Source organism: Centruroides sculpturatus, unplaced genomic scaffold (genome assembly GCF_000671375.1).
Source record: "Centruroides sculpturatus isolate CEXI.00-Female unplaced genomic scaffold, Cexi_2.0 scaffold700, whole genome shotgun sequence".
Lineage (NCBI taxonomy): Eukaryota > Metazoa > Arthropoda > Arachnida > Scorpiones > Buthidae > Centruroides > Centruroides sculpturatus.
In genome coordinates this window covers 354,114-373,098 of record NW_019385123.1, presented here as the reverse complement: position 1 = coordinate 373,098, position 18,985 = coordinate 354,114, and the positions used below count along the sequence as shown (strand labels likewise).

General features: G+C 27.0%; 2 protein-coding genes across 2 annotated transcripts in view; one reads left to right on the top strand and one right to left on the bottom strand.

Annotated features, from left to right (window-relative positions):
* Positions 1-1,109: 1,109 nt before the first annotated feature.
* LOC111635093 (calmodulin-like protein 4) lies at positions 1,110-17,507 on the bottom strand. The gene is made up of 5 exons (XM_023379963.1): positions 17,383-17,507; positions 10,978-11,008; positions 1,753-1,884; positions 1,465-1,647; positions 1,110-1,364 (listed from the first exon to the last, which is right to left on the bottom strand). The coding sequence occupies exons 1-5, from the start codon at positions 17,383-17,385 to the stop codon at positions 1,264-1,266; spliced, it is 450 nt and encodes a 149-aa protein (XP_023235731.1). The 5' UTR covers positions 17,386-17,507; the 3' UTR covers positions 1,110-1,263.
* Positions 17,508-17,648: 141 nt separating this feature from the next.
* The window catches only part of LOC111635092 (protein FAM173B-like), a 21,798-nt gene continuing 20,461 nt past the window's right edge, over positions 17,649-18,985 (top strand). The window contains exons 1-2 of the mRNA XM_023379962.1: positions 17,649-18,014; positions 18,107-18,244. Of these exons, the coding sequence (XP_023235730.1) occupies positions 17,796-18,014; positions 18,107-18,244 (357 nt within the window). The 5' untranslated portion in view covers positions 17,649-17,795. The remainder of the gene's footprint in view (positions 18,015-18,106; positions 18,245-18,985) is intronic.

Sequence of the window (18,985 nt, the reverse complement as noted above, 5' to 3'; positions counted from 1 at the left end):
TTTTAGTTTGTCATCATTACTAAAATGTACTCTGTATTTTTTAAATGTAGATGTTTAGAAAAAAGAGAATATAAGTAAGAAAACAAAAGATGTAAATATGTTTTTTAATAGTAATTATAAGAAATTTTGAAACAGCTATTTGTAATAAATAACAATATCCAAATTCATTATCATTGAAAAATAATAATTTCAATTCTGAAAGCAACCATGAAGATTGCTTCCATATTTACACCACAGCAGAAAAGATTATGTTATCTCTTCTTATAGTTTTTTATTCAAGCTTTTAGCCGTTGTTATATCTACAAATTAGAAAAACTTCAACAATTAGAAAGAAAAGATAAAATTTATTACAGTTATTAATGATTTAAATTAAATTTGTCAGACACAAACACAAATTTGTCACAAATTTAAACATCTTAAGCAAATCTTATCAATCCTACTTAATTTTTACAAATTATCTTTTGAATTATACAGTTTAATCAGATTTCATTATTAATTTAAAAAAACATCCATCTGTAATTTAAGAAAATTGATAATGACATTTTTATTACATTTTATCTATCTATAATTATATATTAAAAAATAATGCAAATTTTTGCAATTATTCTATCATTTAAAGATTCATTCATATTAAAACACTAAAAAAATCTGGAGGTTTACTTTTTAAGTCATGTAAAGAATTACTATTAAAAAAAATCACTAAATGAATTACTTTCAAAAATTTCACTAGATTGCTTTCATTTGATAAGTTTAATTGAACAATTGTTAATGTAGAGAAACACTCCAATGACCTTGTGTCCATTAATTTAATGCTTGACTGTTCAAGTATCATTTGGCGATTTGCTAATCACAATCGCTTTTATTTCCTATTTTAAAAGCTAGTCAATTGAATACTTATATAAATTATAAAAAGTTATATTTTATATAAATATTCAATGAAAACTATTTTAAGAATAAATAGATTAAATTATTGTTCTTCTACATCATTTGTCATGTAAAATCTTTCATTGTTCAATACTAATTTTAATTTTGAAATAAATTTCAAAACATTTCAAATTAAAAACTTTATTTATATCTTTAAAAATATAAAAAAATACTTTTTTTTATTAAAAATTAACAACGGAATGATTTTTATCTATCACACATTTGTTGTTTTAAATTAACTTTTTATAATTTATAAAATATTTGATTTAATATAAAAATATTGAAAAAACCATTCACCCTAAGAGATACAGCTGTATAATTAAATTCTATAATATTCATTCAGTAATAATCTGGAACCGGAGCAGATACAACACGAATAAAATCTTCATACTTTACATATCCATTAGGAGTTACGTTTGCTTCTCGAAGAATATGATCAACTAAAAAATAAATAAGATATTAAATAATTTAGTTGAACCATTAAAAACAGTGACAATTTCTTTTATGTAACAGAATACAAACTTTAATATAAAAGTTTACCTTCTCTTGGACTGAGTTTTTCACCCCAGTTGATAAGGATACGACGTAAATCTCTGGCTAGAACTTGACCGGTTCTTCCTTTATCACTGGCTCTAAAGGCCATTAAAATTTCATGTGGAGTGTTTTCTTTCTGACTATGTACATGCATAATTTCCAAAAAGTCAGCAAAAGATATTTTTCCATCTAAAACATATTTATATATTTACTATTTATAATTTAAAATAGAAAATGTGATTGAAATGGATTTCTATTATTTATTTAAGTACCACAAGAAATGAAAAGATTTACTTTTTTCTTTAAAATATTTTTTCAGTTCTGTAATTGTGGGACTCATTCCAACAGATCTCATTATTATAGTTAATTCGTCAAGACTTCGTATTTGCCCGCTGTGCGCATTCAGATAAAAACAATCCCGAAATTCTAAAAGAAAAATCATTTAATTACTCGAATATTTTTAATATAAAAGAAATTCAACAGATTATAAAAATATTTAATTACACAAATTATCAAAAGTGTGATTATTTTTAATTAAGTTAGATTCATGCATAATAAATAAATGTTGAAAATAAAATTCTAGTTAATTAGAATGCATTAGATGATATGTTATAAAAATGGTGCCGACCAATAGTAACTGTTCTACTGAGTGACATTTTATGAATCATTAATTATAATAATAATTTTCTCAAAGTATAAATTAATATAAATTATCTAAAATCTTATAAAACTTGCCCTTTTTAATTTAAAAATCAACCTCTTGTTATGTAATAATTACACAATTTATTTAATAGAAGATAATCCTAATATTTTGTTTAAGTATTTACGTTAGAAATTTTGTTTAAATATTTAATGGCTAAAACAGACATAAAGCAATTTTTTTAAGAAGTTGAAAGTTAATTTAAACATGAAATATTTTGAGAATATTCTCTCCATTTTTAGAATATCTAAACAAATAAATATACACTGAAGATAACGATAGAATTTTTAACTTAAAGATAATCTTTAAAATTTAACAATTTTACATAAAACTGACTTTACATATCATTAATATTTTATATGAATAAATTTACTAAAAAAGTTTATACTTTAATTTTAATAAAAGATTACTGTATCCCAGATGAAAACTGTTTAGCTGAAGAAATATTTAAGTTCTCAAGAAGCCAGAAAATATCCTTTTAATTAAATGAATGGTTAACATTTTCAGAATGTTCATCATTTAATCATCAGACCTTAGTAATTTAATGAGCTTTGAACTGGTTTAGAATGCTATTATTTTTGTTGTAGTAACTGTAAAATTATCAGGGCCATAGATCAAAATTAAAAATATAGCTTTAAATGTTTTGCTTGCAAATAGAATTTACAGACTTAAAATTCAAATCCTATTCTTCTATTCTTACATAAAATTTAACAACATAGCATCATTATCTATTAATAATATTTAATTTATAACTGATACAAAATAAATATGTAAACTTAAACTGGAAATATATTAATCATTTTCTCTTTTATTTTTATTTGTAGATTTTCCATTGAAGATTCTGACATACCAGTATAGATCTACATACAGTATTTTAAAAATATAATATATTTATTTATAAATCATTTTTATTTTAAAATCTATTTACATAATCTGCATTAAACAAATAAAAATAAAGTATTCATTTTTATTACTATAAACTGAAATGTGGCTTCATAATCCCATTTAAAAGAAATTATATTTTAACTTACATCTGTATCAGATGTTTCAATTGTTTTATCTTAATTGAAGATAATCCAATATAATTGCAGGTAAAAATGCAATTAATTTTGCTTTTTTCAGGAAAATAAAGTTTCAAAATCAATATTTCAGCTAATATTTATTTTCCTTAGCAAAGTCAGTTTAAATATATATATATGTCTTTAGTAATCTACATACATGTTCATGTAAAGTCCAAAGGTTAAACAGTTAACAATATAGAGAACTAACAGATATGTCCAATGCCACCCAGACAAAAAGTAACAAAATAAACATTTAAATGAAAATCATATAAAGAATTTGGTTATTTTAGCCTATTGCTGTCATGTTTGTCACAATACTTGGATGGTATAGAATGGTGCAATTTCACTGATCAGGTAAACAAGAATTAATGTTTTTTAACAGAAAATAGTCATTGACTTTTGCCTGTACAAGATGATAATTTAAGATATTCAAGTTTTCTAATGTTAATTCATATACTTTTCACAGCTGAATGTGTTAATTGGCCAACCAATCAAATTTCACAAAAAAGGGACCAAATACTTAAACTCAGAAGCCTTGAAAACCTCTCAAAATATATTTTTGTGCTTGCTGTAGCTTTGTACAGTATTAAGTAATTTTCCTATTCAAATGCCACCACCCTACTGGTCTGATACAAAGGTTTGTTGTGGACAGGTATTAAATTAATTAAACCAAAAGTAGTTATTGACATTCTCCTGGATGAAAGAATGGTCCATGGAAAATTTTATTCTGTTTGCTCAAACTGTGTTGAAATATATAAAGAATGAACAAATATTTATTGTGATGTCATTACAATGCTGGGATGCAATTTTTAATCATATTTTTAATTTAAAATATATGCTTTCCACCTGAAATTAGTAGTGTCTTTCTCCTGTACATCCTCCTTTAACAATAGAGATGTGTCGGTCATCTATCTAACATCTGGAGAAAAATTTTTGAATTGAAATAACATCACTTCTGGTGCAAACTAAAAGTTTGTATATAGTTAATCGAGGCCTCATGCCCCTAAGATTTCCATACCTGATCTCATCTTTCATCTATCTAACTACAGACATGTTCTGGAGATTAAGGAAAGACAGATGGACAACAGTGGAAATTTATAGGTCTATAACTTTTTAAATTGCAGCCCAACAAACTAACTAAATTTCTTCCTTATATATTTCAATAAAGCATTTTGTTTCTTAGTAGTGAATAATATATATATTTATAAATTTCTGTTAATAAGAGAAAATTTTATATATATTTTACAAAATTACATCTAATTTTCATATATCTGAAACTATCTAATCTAAACTATTAATGCGTAACATTTTGATTTTTAAAAATATACAATAAATTGAAAGATGTTATTGATACATTGCTATATAGATTAATTTAAACAAAACAAAAAATTTTTAATTTCTATATTGTAAAATTAAAACACTTTCTTTTGTTCTAATTCAAAAATTATGCAGTAATGCTATCAACATAGTTAAAAAAAAAAATAAATAAATAAATAGTGAAAAATACATTGAAATATTATGTATAAATCATTTATCAGATAATTATGAAGAATAAATAAATTTAAAAAATGCTAGTTAAAATCTAGCATACTTCAGCAATAACAGATAATTGAAGAGATCAAATATATGGTAAACTAGGATTATATAAGTATCAGATTGACTGACATTACAGTACAGGTGGAACAAATTAGTAATTATTTTTTGGCACAAGAATATAAACTGTTTCAGTATTGGTAAAAAGATAATTACATAACAACAGGACAAGAAAACTAAGTAAACAAGTTAATGATGAACAAGACACAAATACATGTATTGTGCAAGTGTATGAGATCTGCACAGCCAATTTATTTATAGGCAATTATTACATAGAAGCTACCACATATTTACTATGAAAACAAATTAGAGAATATAATAAGGAACCTTCAAAATGATGATAAAAATATCTATACTTGATTATGCATTTAATAAAAAGATATATGTTACCGCTAAAGCTCGAAATCCGTTAATGTGCGCATTACCTAGCTAATCTGCAGATTAACTAGGGTGATCCGTTAAAGCTGCGAAAATTATTCCATTTCTCAAATTACCTAGGTAATGTTCAGATTATCTAGGTAATCTGCAAATTACCTACTAGGCACTCGGTAAAGTGAAAATAAGATTTTTGCTGGAACAACAGCAACGTTTCTGTACGCTTAAATTAACATAATGTTATTTATTTAATTTTCAATATCTAAAGAATCAAGTTAATACAATCAACAAATTAGTTGATTGAATCAATCATCAATCAATTAAAAAAACTTTAATACAAAAATCAAACGGTTTAAAATATTACTACAATTAGGGAAATGAATTTGCAAAACATATGATAAAATTGTACTTACTTATTAGTGCAATCTAAAGATTGGTGACACTTTGAATTACGTAGCAATTGGTTTTTGCGACAAGCACGCCTATTTGTGGTACATTTAGATTTGCAGTCACATTTTCTGAAACCCTGCCCAGTACCAAGGGATTGTTTTATTGCTGTTTGACGTAAAGATATTTCTACAGCAGGGACATCCATCTTCTTTCGTTAAAAATCTCTCTTTGCAAACACTGAATTCAGATTTTGCATACAATTGTTTTAAAATACCTGTTTTAGTATCAAGTTTATAAAAGCCATCCTCTGTTTTACTAAGAACCACAGCTAAAATTGAACGTGCATCAGTTTTTGCTCTGTCTTCTTCGGGTACTTTAATTCTCACAGCGAAACCTTCATCGACGTTTGGGTGCTTTGCATTAGAAACTGCTAACATTTTCTTTGCTTGCTTTTCTAAACATTTCTTGGCTTCATCACGCTGTATTTTCTGATCCATATTCTTTTTACAGATGATGCACAATACATTCTTACCATACCCTTCCTCTTTAGGATCTACTTCACCACAAACTGCGTGAACAAACATATTACACGATTTACACTTGTGAGCACTTGATGCTGCTTTTGAGCAAACAATACAGACTATGTCTTGTATAGTGCTCTTTACAGGCTCCGTACGAAACTGTGATGGCGATTCTGCTGAAGTTGAGAGTAACTCAGTGATGACTTCTTCAACTTGCAGAGGCGATTCCTTGGAGGTGCAGGGTAACTGAATATTCTTCGTGACTGCATCATCAATCAACGGTATAGAAGGCAGTTTAAGATTACTATCGGTAAATTCTTGTATTTCTATAGGTGATTCTGTAGAAGCGGGGGATAACGGAATGTCCTCTTGAGTAAGATTTGACTGTGATCTCATAATCACAGTCTCTTGTGAATCTTCTAATTTTTCAAGGTCTTCTTCAGTTTTTATCGAATGTCAAACAATTCTCCGGCATGGACAAACTTTTTCAAACCTTTCTCGCGCATCTGACAACGGCTCAATGAGTTTTTCACAGCCTCGTACAGTCAACACATCACACCTTTGAATTATTTGATAATCTCGAGATGATTCTTTCTTCTTGGAAACTTTTATTTGCTTTACATCTTCAATTATGGAATCATACTTTGGTTTGTTATTAAAACACTACGTATTATATTTTAAATCTTCGCTAAAGAGGTTTGCGAAGAATCTTTTCTTGATTTTACTCACCAATTCGGTGCTTGCTTGCATTCTAGGATTTAAATTTATCTACGTAAAAAGGAGTGGGGAAAGGAAGTGAAAGAAACAAACTTTTGAACTTTAACGATACGGAAGCCGTTAATGTGCAGATTACCTAGATACTCTGCAAATTACCTAGGTAATCTGAGAAATTGAACAATTTTCGCAGCTTTAACGGATCACCCTAGTTAATCTGCAGATTAGCTAGGTAATGTACACATTAACGGATTTCGAGCTTTAGCGGTAACATATACATGGATTGGAAAAATGCAAAATTGATAGACAAAATGAATCTATCAGTAGGAGCAAAAGAAAGGTCCTAGTCGGATAAGCATGCAAAAAGTGCCCACAAACCAAACTGAATTTTTTAAATAAAACTTTAAATACATTTTTCCTGTGAAAATATGGCAATATTGTCTACATTTTTTTTCCTGCAAATATGTTTCCAGGGGATGAAAAATGTATAGATTGTCAGATTTTTTAAAGTGTGGATAATAGTTAAAAAAAAAAGTAAAAGTTAGTTTTCGTAATAATCAGAATTTTATTTTGCAAACTGCATTAAAAATATTGTAGAATTTTTTTGTATTTCAATCAAAAACTCATTCATATTAAAAATTTTGCTTATTTTTTTTGAAGAAAAAAAACCTTTCTCAAGATTCAATAACAGCTTTATTGTATTTGGGATACTTCTTGTTCTAATTCAAAAATTATGCAGTAATGCTATTAGTTCAGATTCTTTGTCAATCCATCATCTCTCTTAAAAAAAAAAAATTTTTCAAAAGCCACATAATGAATATTTAGAAATGTCATTTTCTAGAATTATTTCAATTCACAAATTTGTGGATTATTCACTAAAATTATTATTGTCCCATTTGAAGCTAGTCCCTTACAAAGAGAATGTTTTATACTTCCAGGAATTTGTTACTGTTCCAGTCTTTTGGTAAGAAAAAGATTATTTGAAAGAGAGTTAAACAATTTGCAAATACATTCAAACACCAGTGTAACAGATATCAATAAACTGAAAAAATATTTTGAGTATAGTATATCTTAATATGTAGCATGTAGCAAAAATACAATAAACAGTAAGTAATCAATTTTACACTTTTACAGAGATGTATTTGAGTATTTACTGGTTTGACTTGGAAAAACCATATAGAATTTCATAGAATGATGATTTTTATGAGAAATTCTTAATGCTGAGATGTCATTCAAGCTTTGGTTAACTTTTTTCAAATTTATGTACTGGAAATTCTAATAGTGTTGCTGCAGCAATTTTTGAATTAGGACAAGGGTGCATATATGTTTGGAATCAAACTGATTACTCTGATTGTTCAAACAATCTATACAAATGAACTATAGAGATCTGATCAATCTCTATCCATGTATACAAATGCCATCTAGGATCAACTGGATCGTGATCAAACTAATCTGAGTGGAGGGCAGGATCATTTGGATTGGATAAAATAGATTAAAGATTGCAACCTCCATGGTTAAAGTCAAGCTTATAGTTGAGAGCAAATATGCTTAACTGTCAAAATAAAGAGTATTTAAAACTTATAAATGTAAGTAAAAACATCATTATTAAAATATCTTGTAAACTGATATGAAAAAATAAGTATTAAGAGACAATTTTGCAAGATTGTATGTATGGCAAGAATGCACAGCATGCACTCTCCCATTTTGATTTTGTGATTTCATTCAGAATAAATATGATTCAATCCAATTTAATCCTGTATACTTTACATCAACTAAAACATGTGATAGAAGCAATCTGTATCAAATGACAAAGACTGATTCAATCTCACAGATTGATCCATCTGAAATGAAAAGTATATGCACTCCAAGAACAACAACTATCCCAATATTTCTTATGTAAGAGAGTCGACTTTTTTTTTATATATAAATTAAAGTAATGAGTTCAGAATAAAACTGCAAAAAAAAGCTGAGATATCATTTCATTCTAGAGCTGGTATTTTGAATAGTGTTATTGTTAAACAATACAAATATTTAACGCTTAGAAAATTTGTAGTTTCAATTGTGTTTATTTATACAAAGTTTCTGTATATTATTCCTAATGTCAAAAATAAAACACTTTACTTTCTCCTTACTATTTTTACTTGTAAGAAAATCAACACATATGTTAACTCTTTACATTGAATGTATGATATAAAACTAAATGTTTCTATTAATGTTTTAATAATTTTTAATTCATATTCCTTTTAGAAAAACTAACANTTGGTCTGGTTTATCAGGTAAATTACTGTACACAGTGTATTCATTAATTTTCATTTTCATGTAGTAAAGGCTCTATGCCTTCATAAAGGACGTACAGTACTTTTCCTTTCTTTAAGGGTATTTGGGCAGTTTATTCTCTGTTGTATTCTTAAGCAAACAATACATACAAGTACAGTACAATATTTTGTGAGGAAACACGCATACTTATCCTTTTTTAACCCTATTCCTGATAGCGCGGCATTTTCACAAACTCGGCCACCCTTTGGTTCACATTAGGCCAAGTTTTCGAGGCTCTACTGTATTAAAAAACTGGCCTTTAATTTTCTTAATTGCATCCACACTTAAAAAACATATATTTTTGTTAAATTTTTAATCTCTTGGAAACATATTTACAGGAAAAAAAAAATGGAGACAGTATTGCCATATTTTCAATGAGAAAAATGTATTCAAAATTTTATTATTACTATAATTTTTTTAATTTGGATTTTGTGCCAAAAAATCTAAAATAAACTTATTTAGATGTAAAATGATAATGTATCAATACAAAAATACACCTATTTTAAAAAATCTTTTAAAATGTTTGTAAAATGAAAGAAAATTAAAGACTGAAAATCATATTTTCCTTGATTTCTATAAAATGAAAAGGGTTGACTTGACAATTGCTAAACTATGGTATAAATGGTATGGTACCAATATAATAGTAAATCATATGCTATATAAAATATTTAAATTAATTTGGGGGACTTTTTACATGCTTATTCAAGCTAGGACCTTTATTCATAATAAAAAATAAAAACAGTAGCAATATATATAGAAAACCAAACTCATAATAATAATCAAATGATAGAGCCCAATTAACTATCAACCTAAATGTAGGATTATGTTAGCAAAGTTATAGTACAATAATTAATCTGGCATCTTTCATATTATTTAAAACAGTATGCTGATGATTATAACTGATGATAATATTTTAAATACCTATGTTTGTTTTATCTGAAAGTTATGATTTATAAACAAAACTTATTAAATTAAAAAGTAATACTTTCTATTGCACTTAAGATTACTTTTTTTACTTTAAATATTTTTCTAAAATATAAATATAAAATGTTTTACAAATAAAAAAAAAACTTATAAAATTATATATTTTTAAGCTATTTTATAACTGGAAAAAGTTACAAGATTTTGCAAAACTTGCTGAGTTGATGTACATACTGTATACAATAAGCTTAATTACAACAAATGTGTTTTTAATATTTTAGAATTCTTTTAACTTATAATATTCTGAAGTTAAATTTAAATTATTTTAAAAACTATAAATTAATGCAATATTTTAATTTTGTAAAAATGATGCTTTGATTTTACAAAAATAAAGGCATTATTTTCAACATTGGCAGTAAATCTATTTACTAAAAATATTTTCTATTATTAATTAATCATATAAATGTGTTTGTAAAAAATTTATTTCTAATAATGAAGTCTTGTATTTCTAATGCAACCACATGCATTAGTAATATTATTTTGTTCCTGGAGTTTATTTACAATATAACAGTTGAAAAACATATATAATGTAACTATAAAAGATATTTTGTAGACATTTATTTACTTATAGAAGTTTACAGAACAATTGCTTCATTTATTTCATTTCTGAATCTGCCAATAATTTTGCATTATTTAACTCAGAATAATATATGTATGCAAGTTTAAAAAACATATACTACTTACATTAAATTAAACGCTATGATAAATTATGTAATATATTAATATTAGTGTAAATATTTTAATTATTTTAGTTAATATTGAAAAAAAGTATAATTCACAGAAATCTAAATTAGATTCCATTTTATTTCACATTTATAAAATTAGTATGTATGTAAAAACATATAAATATTTGATTTTTTTAACTTACCATCAATATCTTGTTCTCTAAAGAAACGAGCCTACAAAATTTAAATCAAATTTTAATTTTTGTTATTAAAAGAACTTTTCAAAATGAAATTATACTTGAAAATTAAGTTTTGTATTAAATCAAATTATAATTTACAAATACAGTATTACGTAATTTATTTATAATTATTAATCTGTAGCTAGTGCAAAACAGAACAAACATTTAACAACAAACTATAAAAGAACAGTCTTCTTCTCAGAAATACTGGGGTGGGAAAGAAATAAACAATCACAAACGAAACCTTTTTTAACCAGCAATTGAACTAAAATGTAACTTTCGAACGTTTTAGTTCAATTACTGGTTAAAAAAGATTTTGTTTGTGATTGTTTAAACTATATAAGTTTAATTATTTAGTTATTAATATAAACATAACCAATATAAGGACTATTACACATATAACACAAAATAAACATTTTCTAAGTATTAACATTGTATTGAGTAATAAATGTCCACAAACAAAACCTTTTTTATCAGTGTTGCATTCGACACAAAACCCACTAACGTTTTTGGCCTCCACCAAGGCCTTCAGGTGCTGAACTAACTGGTGTCCCCCTTGGACTGTTATAATTATTACACATATTTTAAGTTTGATAATCACAACAAAAGAAGTATAGATTAAAATTAAATATATATACATGCAATAGTGTTATTACAAGGAAATTTTTCTGGAGTGCCAACAGCTTACAGAAATTGAGAGTGAAGTTTCCTTGACCTCTACTTTCAGTTTCTCTAAAACTGAACTCGTGCTCGTTTTTCAAAATATTCTTGATGATCACTACTTCAGCCTCAAGGATCAAAGTGTCAATATTCAAATCTATTTTTAAGTTACTAATAATATTGTCTGTCAATAAACATTTACTTTTCAATAATTGTAAAGCATTATGCCTGATGGCAGCTCCACCAAATTATCTTTATTGACAGTTTACTATAACGAAAACATTCATTTTTTTCTGTTAGTTTATTATTATTATTTTATTATTTATTTATTTTTTTGAGATTTGTACAGATTTGAGAGAAATTTTATGCTTTACTGCAGAGATCTGATGAATCACTTTTTGTTCTCAAAACTAGTAACAGTGCCCATTATTACTTCACTCATTTGACCAAGAGTTAGATCTTTGCTTTGGAAGTATTTATTCAGTATATTCATAATTAGTAACACTGATAAAACAAATAAATGATCTGGTTCAAACTTAGACAAAACAAATTTAGTTCTATAATGAAAGTCAATATACTGAGTTTGTCCACTGAGTTCTTTTCTTATCTTAAACTTTGATGATTTCTTTTTCCAGAATATCTGTGATTATATCAAATCACATTATAACATAATACTCAATACAACTTTACAGTTTTCATAACAGCTCCATATGGTAGTAGTATTTGAACTTCTACCTACTACATCTGTACATTATGTATGGAAAGTTTGGATACAGAAAAATCAATGCTCATTGGATGCCCACGCAACTGACTTCAAGAGTATCATGTGTTTAGATCATTTGAAATGATATCACCAAGAAGAGTACTAAGTTTTTGAAAGCATCATTGCTTGGTCTCCTAAAGAAAATGTCTGGATGGGAAGAGGTTCAAATTAGGTGATGGTATCATAGCAGCTGTTTGAAATTAGCATTATTTGCAAGAAATGGCATTCTGCTGGTTTAGAATGTTTAATCTCATCACATGCTGGAACAAGTGCTCAAACCACTATGGTTCCTATGAAAAGAAATAGAGACTATTCAGCATAATTCATTTTATGCAGAAAAATTTGGCTGTTTATTACAGTAGAAAATGCTATTGTGAATACTCCTGCATTGAAAAAGGAGCTTATTATTTGATTAACAGATGAATGTGATCCATTTTTTTTGTACCGTCTTGTTTTAATTGATGATGATTTTTATATTCATTCATTCATTTCAAAATTACTTCAATGAAGTCAACCTCTGTGTATAAAAAATTTGAAGATGTTACTTTTTAATTTCTTCTATTAAAATATAATTTTATATTTTAATAGAAGTTAGAGAATTCTGATAAGAAAAAGGTCTCAAAGTATCACACACTCTGAAATTGTGTGAAACTTGGCATCACATTGTAATTTAAAAGAATCATTCATACTGCTAAGTTCAGGAACCCAAAATTATTCTTTATTCAGTAATGTTTTTGACTGTCCTAAAACCAATTGCTTGCAATGAAAATAAATGAACAATGGAAAATGCAAATTTAATTTCATTAATTTAACTGAATAATAAATTTTAAATTTTTGTAGTGTCAAAAATGCTAATGAATAAAGAATAATTTTGATTTTCTGAACTTATCAGTTTGGCTTTTTAAATTTAGTCATCTAACATTCTATTTTATTCAATGGAATATATATTTAACATTTGTATGAAATGTTCTTAGGACATTGCAACAAAATAGATAAGTTAAAGTGAGAAGTAAATATCAATTTCCTGATTTGTAAAACAATAAATTGATATCTTATACTCAAACTACTTTTCTGTATTATAGTATTTAATTGTATAATAATAATTATGTATGAGTGTACATTTTATTTAAATAAGCCAACACTGTAAACAAAAATTTTTATTTGATTTGATTTCCAAATCTAGCACATTTGCTTGTCTGGCATATTTCCTGTTCTGTTTATATTAGATAGTCATAGCTGTACTCTCTTCATGTACAGTACATACATAGAATAGTGCAAGATAGTTTAACTAAATATTTTCATTATGATATTTTTAGTTTGCAAAGTTTTTTGTGTTATCTGTCATTCAACTGCTATATATTTAGACTATAATGTAAAAATATAGGTTAAATATAACAATTGCAGTATAATTTTTAAATTCTAATTTTTCTAATTAAACTGCTTATTTTTATGGTTAGAAAGTAATTCCAAACCATAAAATAAAATAGCTTCAATAAAAATCACGTTGTAACTTTGTTAAATCCAAAAACACTATTTATTATTTAAGTTTGATATATAAAAGTCGAAGAATGTCTACTTGCAAAGACGTTGCCACATAAATTAATAAATATATTTGTTTTACCATTAATCACTATCCACTTATTTCCCAACTGCAGTTTTCTTAAAACCTGAGTGTTATTTCATAATTTCAAAATATACATTTGAAAGCCTACTTCATTTTCTATTAAATGTTTGTAAACAATATGAAAAGAACAGAAAAAAGAAGGCATAAATCTATTTTAAAAAGGAAAATGGATCCTTTATAATCCACACACATTTGTTTTCCTAATTACACGAAACAGAAAATAATGAATGACAGATGTGAATATTGGAGATGAGATTATGTAACTGATTACTGTATGACCAATACCATTCGTATCATCAAAACTCATATCTATAATTTTTTTATTTTTCATCTCCAATAAATTCATATTTGCCTATAAAAAAAAATTCTATCTTCCTTAAAGTATTATAAGAAAAATATTTTATTTTAAAAAAGTGATTCTATTAAATTTTTGCTACATTATTATACTGATCTTTCAGTAATGCTTTGACTTAGTTTTTAGTTGATGTATAATTATTATTAAATCTACTTGTTTTCAATAAAATATTATGTTCTGAAATTGTTACTGGAAGAGTACTGCCATCTATGACTGGAATTTGTTATTATTTATTGTGTTCAATACAAAACCACATCTTTTCACTAAGAAATAAAAATCTTTCATTCATTAAACAGAAGTACTATATTTTTTTCTATTTGACAAACACCAACAGTAATCCATAGTCAAAGAAGAATGAACTGAAAATAAAATTGTATATATATATATGCATAACTTTGTATTTTAATATTAATCACACTAAAAATTTTTGTAATAAATCAATATTAACAATTAATTTTGATACTTATTATAATTTTAAATATGCACTTTCTTATAATATACAAAGTAGGTTTAAACTTAAAAAACATTTATTAGATTGGTATCATAATGAAACACTACAAGAATACAGACTAGTACTATTAAAAAGTTGAGTATTCAAGTCCTTATATCTTTTTTCAGCAAGTGTGTGTCTGTAAGTGTGTGCGCATATACTCAAAATTTAGAGTATATGATTATATGATGTCATTTATCTAAATATACATAATATTCTATATATATTAAATATTTATATGATAAAAGTATCTCAAATTGTAAGAATATTCTTTTATACAGTAATATTTCTTTATAACTTTTTAGAAAAAAGAGAGTCTTTGCTTTTATTTATTTTATTAATTTATAGGGTGTCAAAGAATTCCATAAGCTCTTTTTAAAATAAAAGAAAGTGAATTTAACCAAATATCCTAAAAATTTTTTTAATTAAAAATTAATCAGATACAATCTATTAAATGGTAATATTTTCAAATTTTTATTAAGTAGATGGAAATAGGCTATCCAGTCATATGTCAGATTTTTTAAATGGAACATGGAATTTGTTAATTTAAATTCAAATTAAACCCAAAAAATAAGACAATTTTTTCTGAAAATGGCTCTATTGACCATAAAATGATCTTGAAAGTGTGATAAACTTTTCTTAGCAAAGCCTTATTAGAAGCTATTTCATTGAACTATTTTTCACTTGGCTAAATATTCAGTGTCAACAAATGTAAACTTTATGCTTGTATTTACATTTTCATTTTCAATTACACACTTTATACACTTCAAAATGTGTCGTAGTAATCTATGTAGCCATGTTCTGTTCAAATGAATAAGTGTATGATAAGCTGATAATTTTTGGCAAGTGTCAAGGTACATTTGCTGTAACTGAAAGATTGTGGCACAAGTGTTATTCTGATTAGACTCCTCACTCACAAAATGATTTCTCATGTTTGGCTAATGAAATCAGAAATGAAGTTCTCATTCAATCTCTTTATAACACAAAAAGTACTTATCTGCAAACTGCACTTGTAATAAACCACAGTACTACTACTACTACACAGACCTTTAACATGCAGTACAATTTTAATTCTCAAACATTTTCAGCCATCTTAAACAACCTTCTTCAGGGCAAAAAGAAATCAATTTCAATTTAAAAAGAACAAAAGCTGGAACATTTCCTGGAACAAGTTTTCTACATAGTATCTAGATAGAAGTCTGTCACACATGTTTAAATTTTAGATGTTCTAAAAACAGTAATATTTGAAATTTTAACACAGCAGGAAACATTCAAGAATTAAAATTGTACTGCATGTTAAAGGTCTGTGTAGCAGTACTGTGGTTTATCACAAATAGCAACAATCCACAAAACCTTTTTATAACAGTGTTGTATCCTATAACAATCTTCACAAATGTTTTCGACCTCTCTATGGAATCTATCATCCCTGATGGGAATGGATAGTCAGGGACAATAGATTCCATAGAGACTTAATTTACATTGGCTCCACCATCTGCTCAACATAAAAACTGTTATGTGAGCATCAATCGGATATTAAAAATAACAGGCACACCACCGCCTTGTCGGCCTACATTACCAACTCTGAAATTCGGGTGGACTTCCAAAACATCAAAGTAATCACACAGGCATTTCGTATTGATCACATCCATCACTTGGAGGTCTGGGAGATTTATAAAGCCAACATTGGGGGCACCTGCATCAACTTTAAAAACAGAGAAATGATCGTGCAGGCGGGGAGATACTTATTCGAAGAATTCAAACTGGAACAAGCGGAGGGGTGAAACATGATATGTGCATTATTTACATCTCAGGCATCATTGTTCCAACGGTCAAGAGGAGACACCGTTTAGTCACCACCTGAAGCAGACCTCGGTGGAGGTTGAAAACGTTTTTGAAGATTGTTATAGGACACAACACTGTTATAAAAAGGTTTTGTGGATTGTTGTTACTAAATGCAGTGTTAAGATTAGTAGTCGTTTTATCACAAATAGATAGATCTGTCATCTGATTACAGGTGAAAAAGCATGAGTGCTCAATTTGACCATTTTGAGTGAATGACAGTTAAAATCAGCCAAAAAATTTGAATTTTAGTCCGGATAGTCCATTTCTGGCCAGTACTGAAGCTGAAAATATCACTATTCAATAGAGTGTATTTGATTTGTGGTCTGTAACACCCTATATGTATGTGTGTGTGTGTGTGTGATTGTGTGTGTGTGTGTGCTTGTATGTATTTTTAAAATGTAAATAAACAAAAAGTGATTCAAACAATGAATAAATATTTGTATAATTGTGTAGCACTGTCACGTGATAAGAAGGTATTTCAGAAAGACACGTGATCTTCCATTTCTTCAGATAAATAAAACACTTTCCTAAGATTAATTTAAAATAAATTTTTCTCTAGTATTCATTAATTTCACACGTGCATATTTCAGAAAAATATAATATTGGACATTATAATTGTTTATAATCATACTTACCATATTTATTTCTAATTGTAAACACAAAATAAAAGTTATTCCCCTTCTCTCTTGCTATTAAGGCCTAAGCGTTGTTAAAGGGACAATTTATTTGACAATTTTAATTATATTAAAGTTTTAAAATATTAAAAATAATATAGTATTTAATATAATAATATTTGTTATATTAATAAGTATAAATGGTACGAAAATTTTTTAAGTTTTATATAATTTAATTAATGTTTTTAGAAATGCTATCCAAAAGCGCCTTCGTGTGGTAATCGAAGTAACTAAAGTTTGTTTATGTTCGATGACCATGTGGCGTACTGTACATGTGCTCGACGTAGATTTTTGTTTTTGTAAATGTTATCTAATTTAGATATAATAATTAATCAAAGTATTTATTAAAATTAAGTATTACAATATATCTTGTGATGTCAGAGAAACGTTTGGGTGGCTTAATTATGGTTGGTTTAACTGGATTTGTAGGTTTTGGTATAACTTTAGTATCCCTTCCGTTCTTATTTCCCGCTTTTCGTCGAGTTTGTCTCCCGTTTCTTCCTGCGACTAAAAGACAATTAGATCTCGTTTTTACTCATCTTAATGGAAGAAAAGGAAAGTTGGTTGATTTGGGAAGTGGTGATGGACGAATCGTAAGAATTAAAAAATCTAAGTTATTCGGTAATAGCTAGAACAAAATCTAAATGTGAAAATTGTTTAATCTATTATAATGTGTCAATTTTAGGTAATAGAGGCAGCAAAGAGGGGATTGTTGGCTGAAGGAATAGAATTGAATCCTTGGTTAGTACTATATTCAAGAGCCAAAGCATTGACAAATGGTGTTTCGGGAAATACCAGATTTAAATGTCAAGATTTATGGAAGGTATGTCTCAAATGATGCAGTATAATTTTTTTTTTTTTTATAAATCTAAAATGATTATATTATAATCATATATTTTAGCATGTGTTGCAAAAGAAAAGACATGTCAATGTAGTTTTACAAAAATTTATGGGTATATGACCAGGGTAGATCCAAACTGTAATCCTACAAGGGCAATACCATCTTAATACAAAGTCAAGGAAAATTGAATTAAATGAAGTTGTTTATTACATCCAAGTTGTAAAAACAGTAATAGACATTGTTCCTTCATCTTGTAGATGCACTTCAAGATAAAGCAGGTATATAGTCGTACCTCAGGATACGAATACCCCAGCATACGAAATTTTCAGGCATGAAATTTGAACATATTTTTGCTCCACGATATGAACAAAAACTCACTATATGACGTTACATTAGTTTGCAGCGCCATTTTTTATTCACTTCTGTTCATTGGTCTCAGTCTGTGTGTTTGCTTCATTGTGGAAGGATTTCGCTCGATAAAGGAAATCTTGAGATATTATCAGAAAGTGACTGATTTTATTGAAAAGAAACATCCCAAAAAGATTCACACTGGCCGTATTGCTGCTCGGAGTAATGACATTTGCCTAAGTCATTTTAGAAACATTTTAAAAAGTAGGCAAAGCCAAACCTCTTAGGATAGATATTTTACCAAGCAACCTCTATCCAGTAAAAGTGCTGGTGAAGGAAAGAAAGCAAAAAGCAGTGAATAAAAATTAAAAAAAA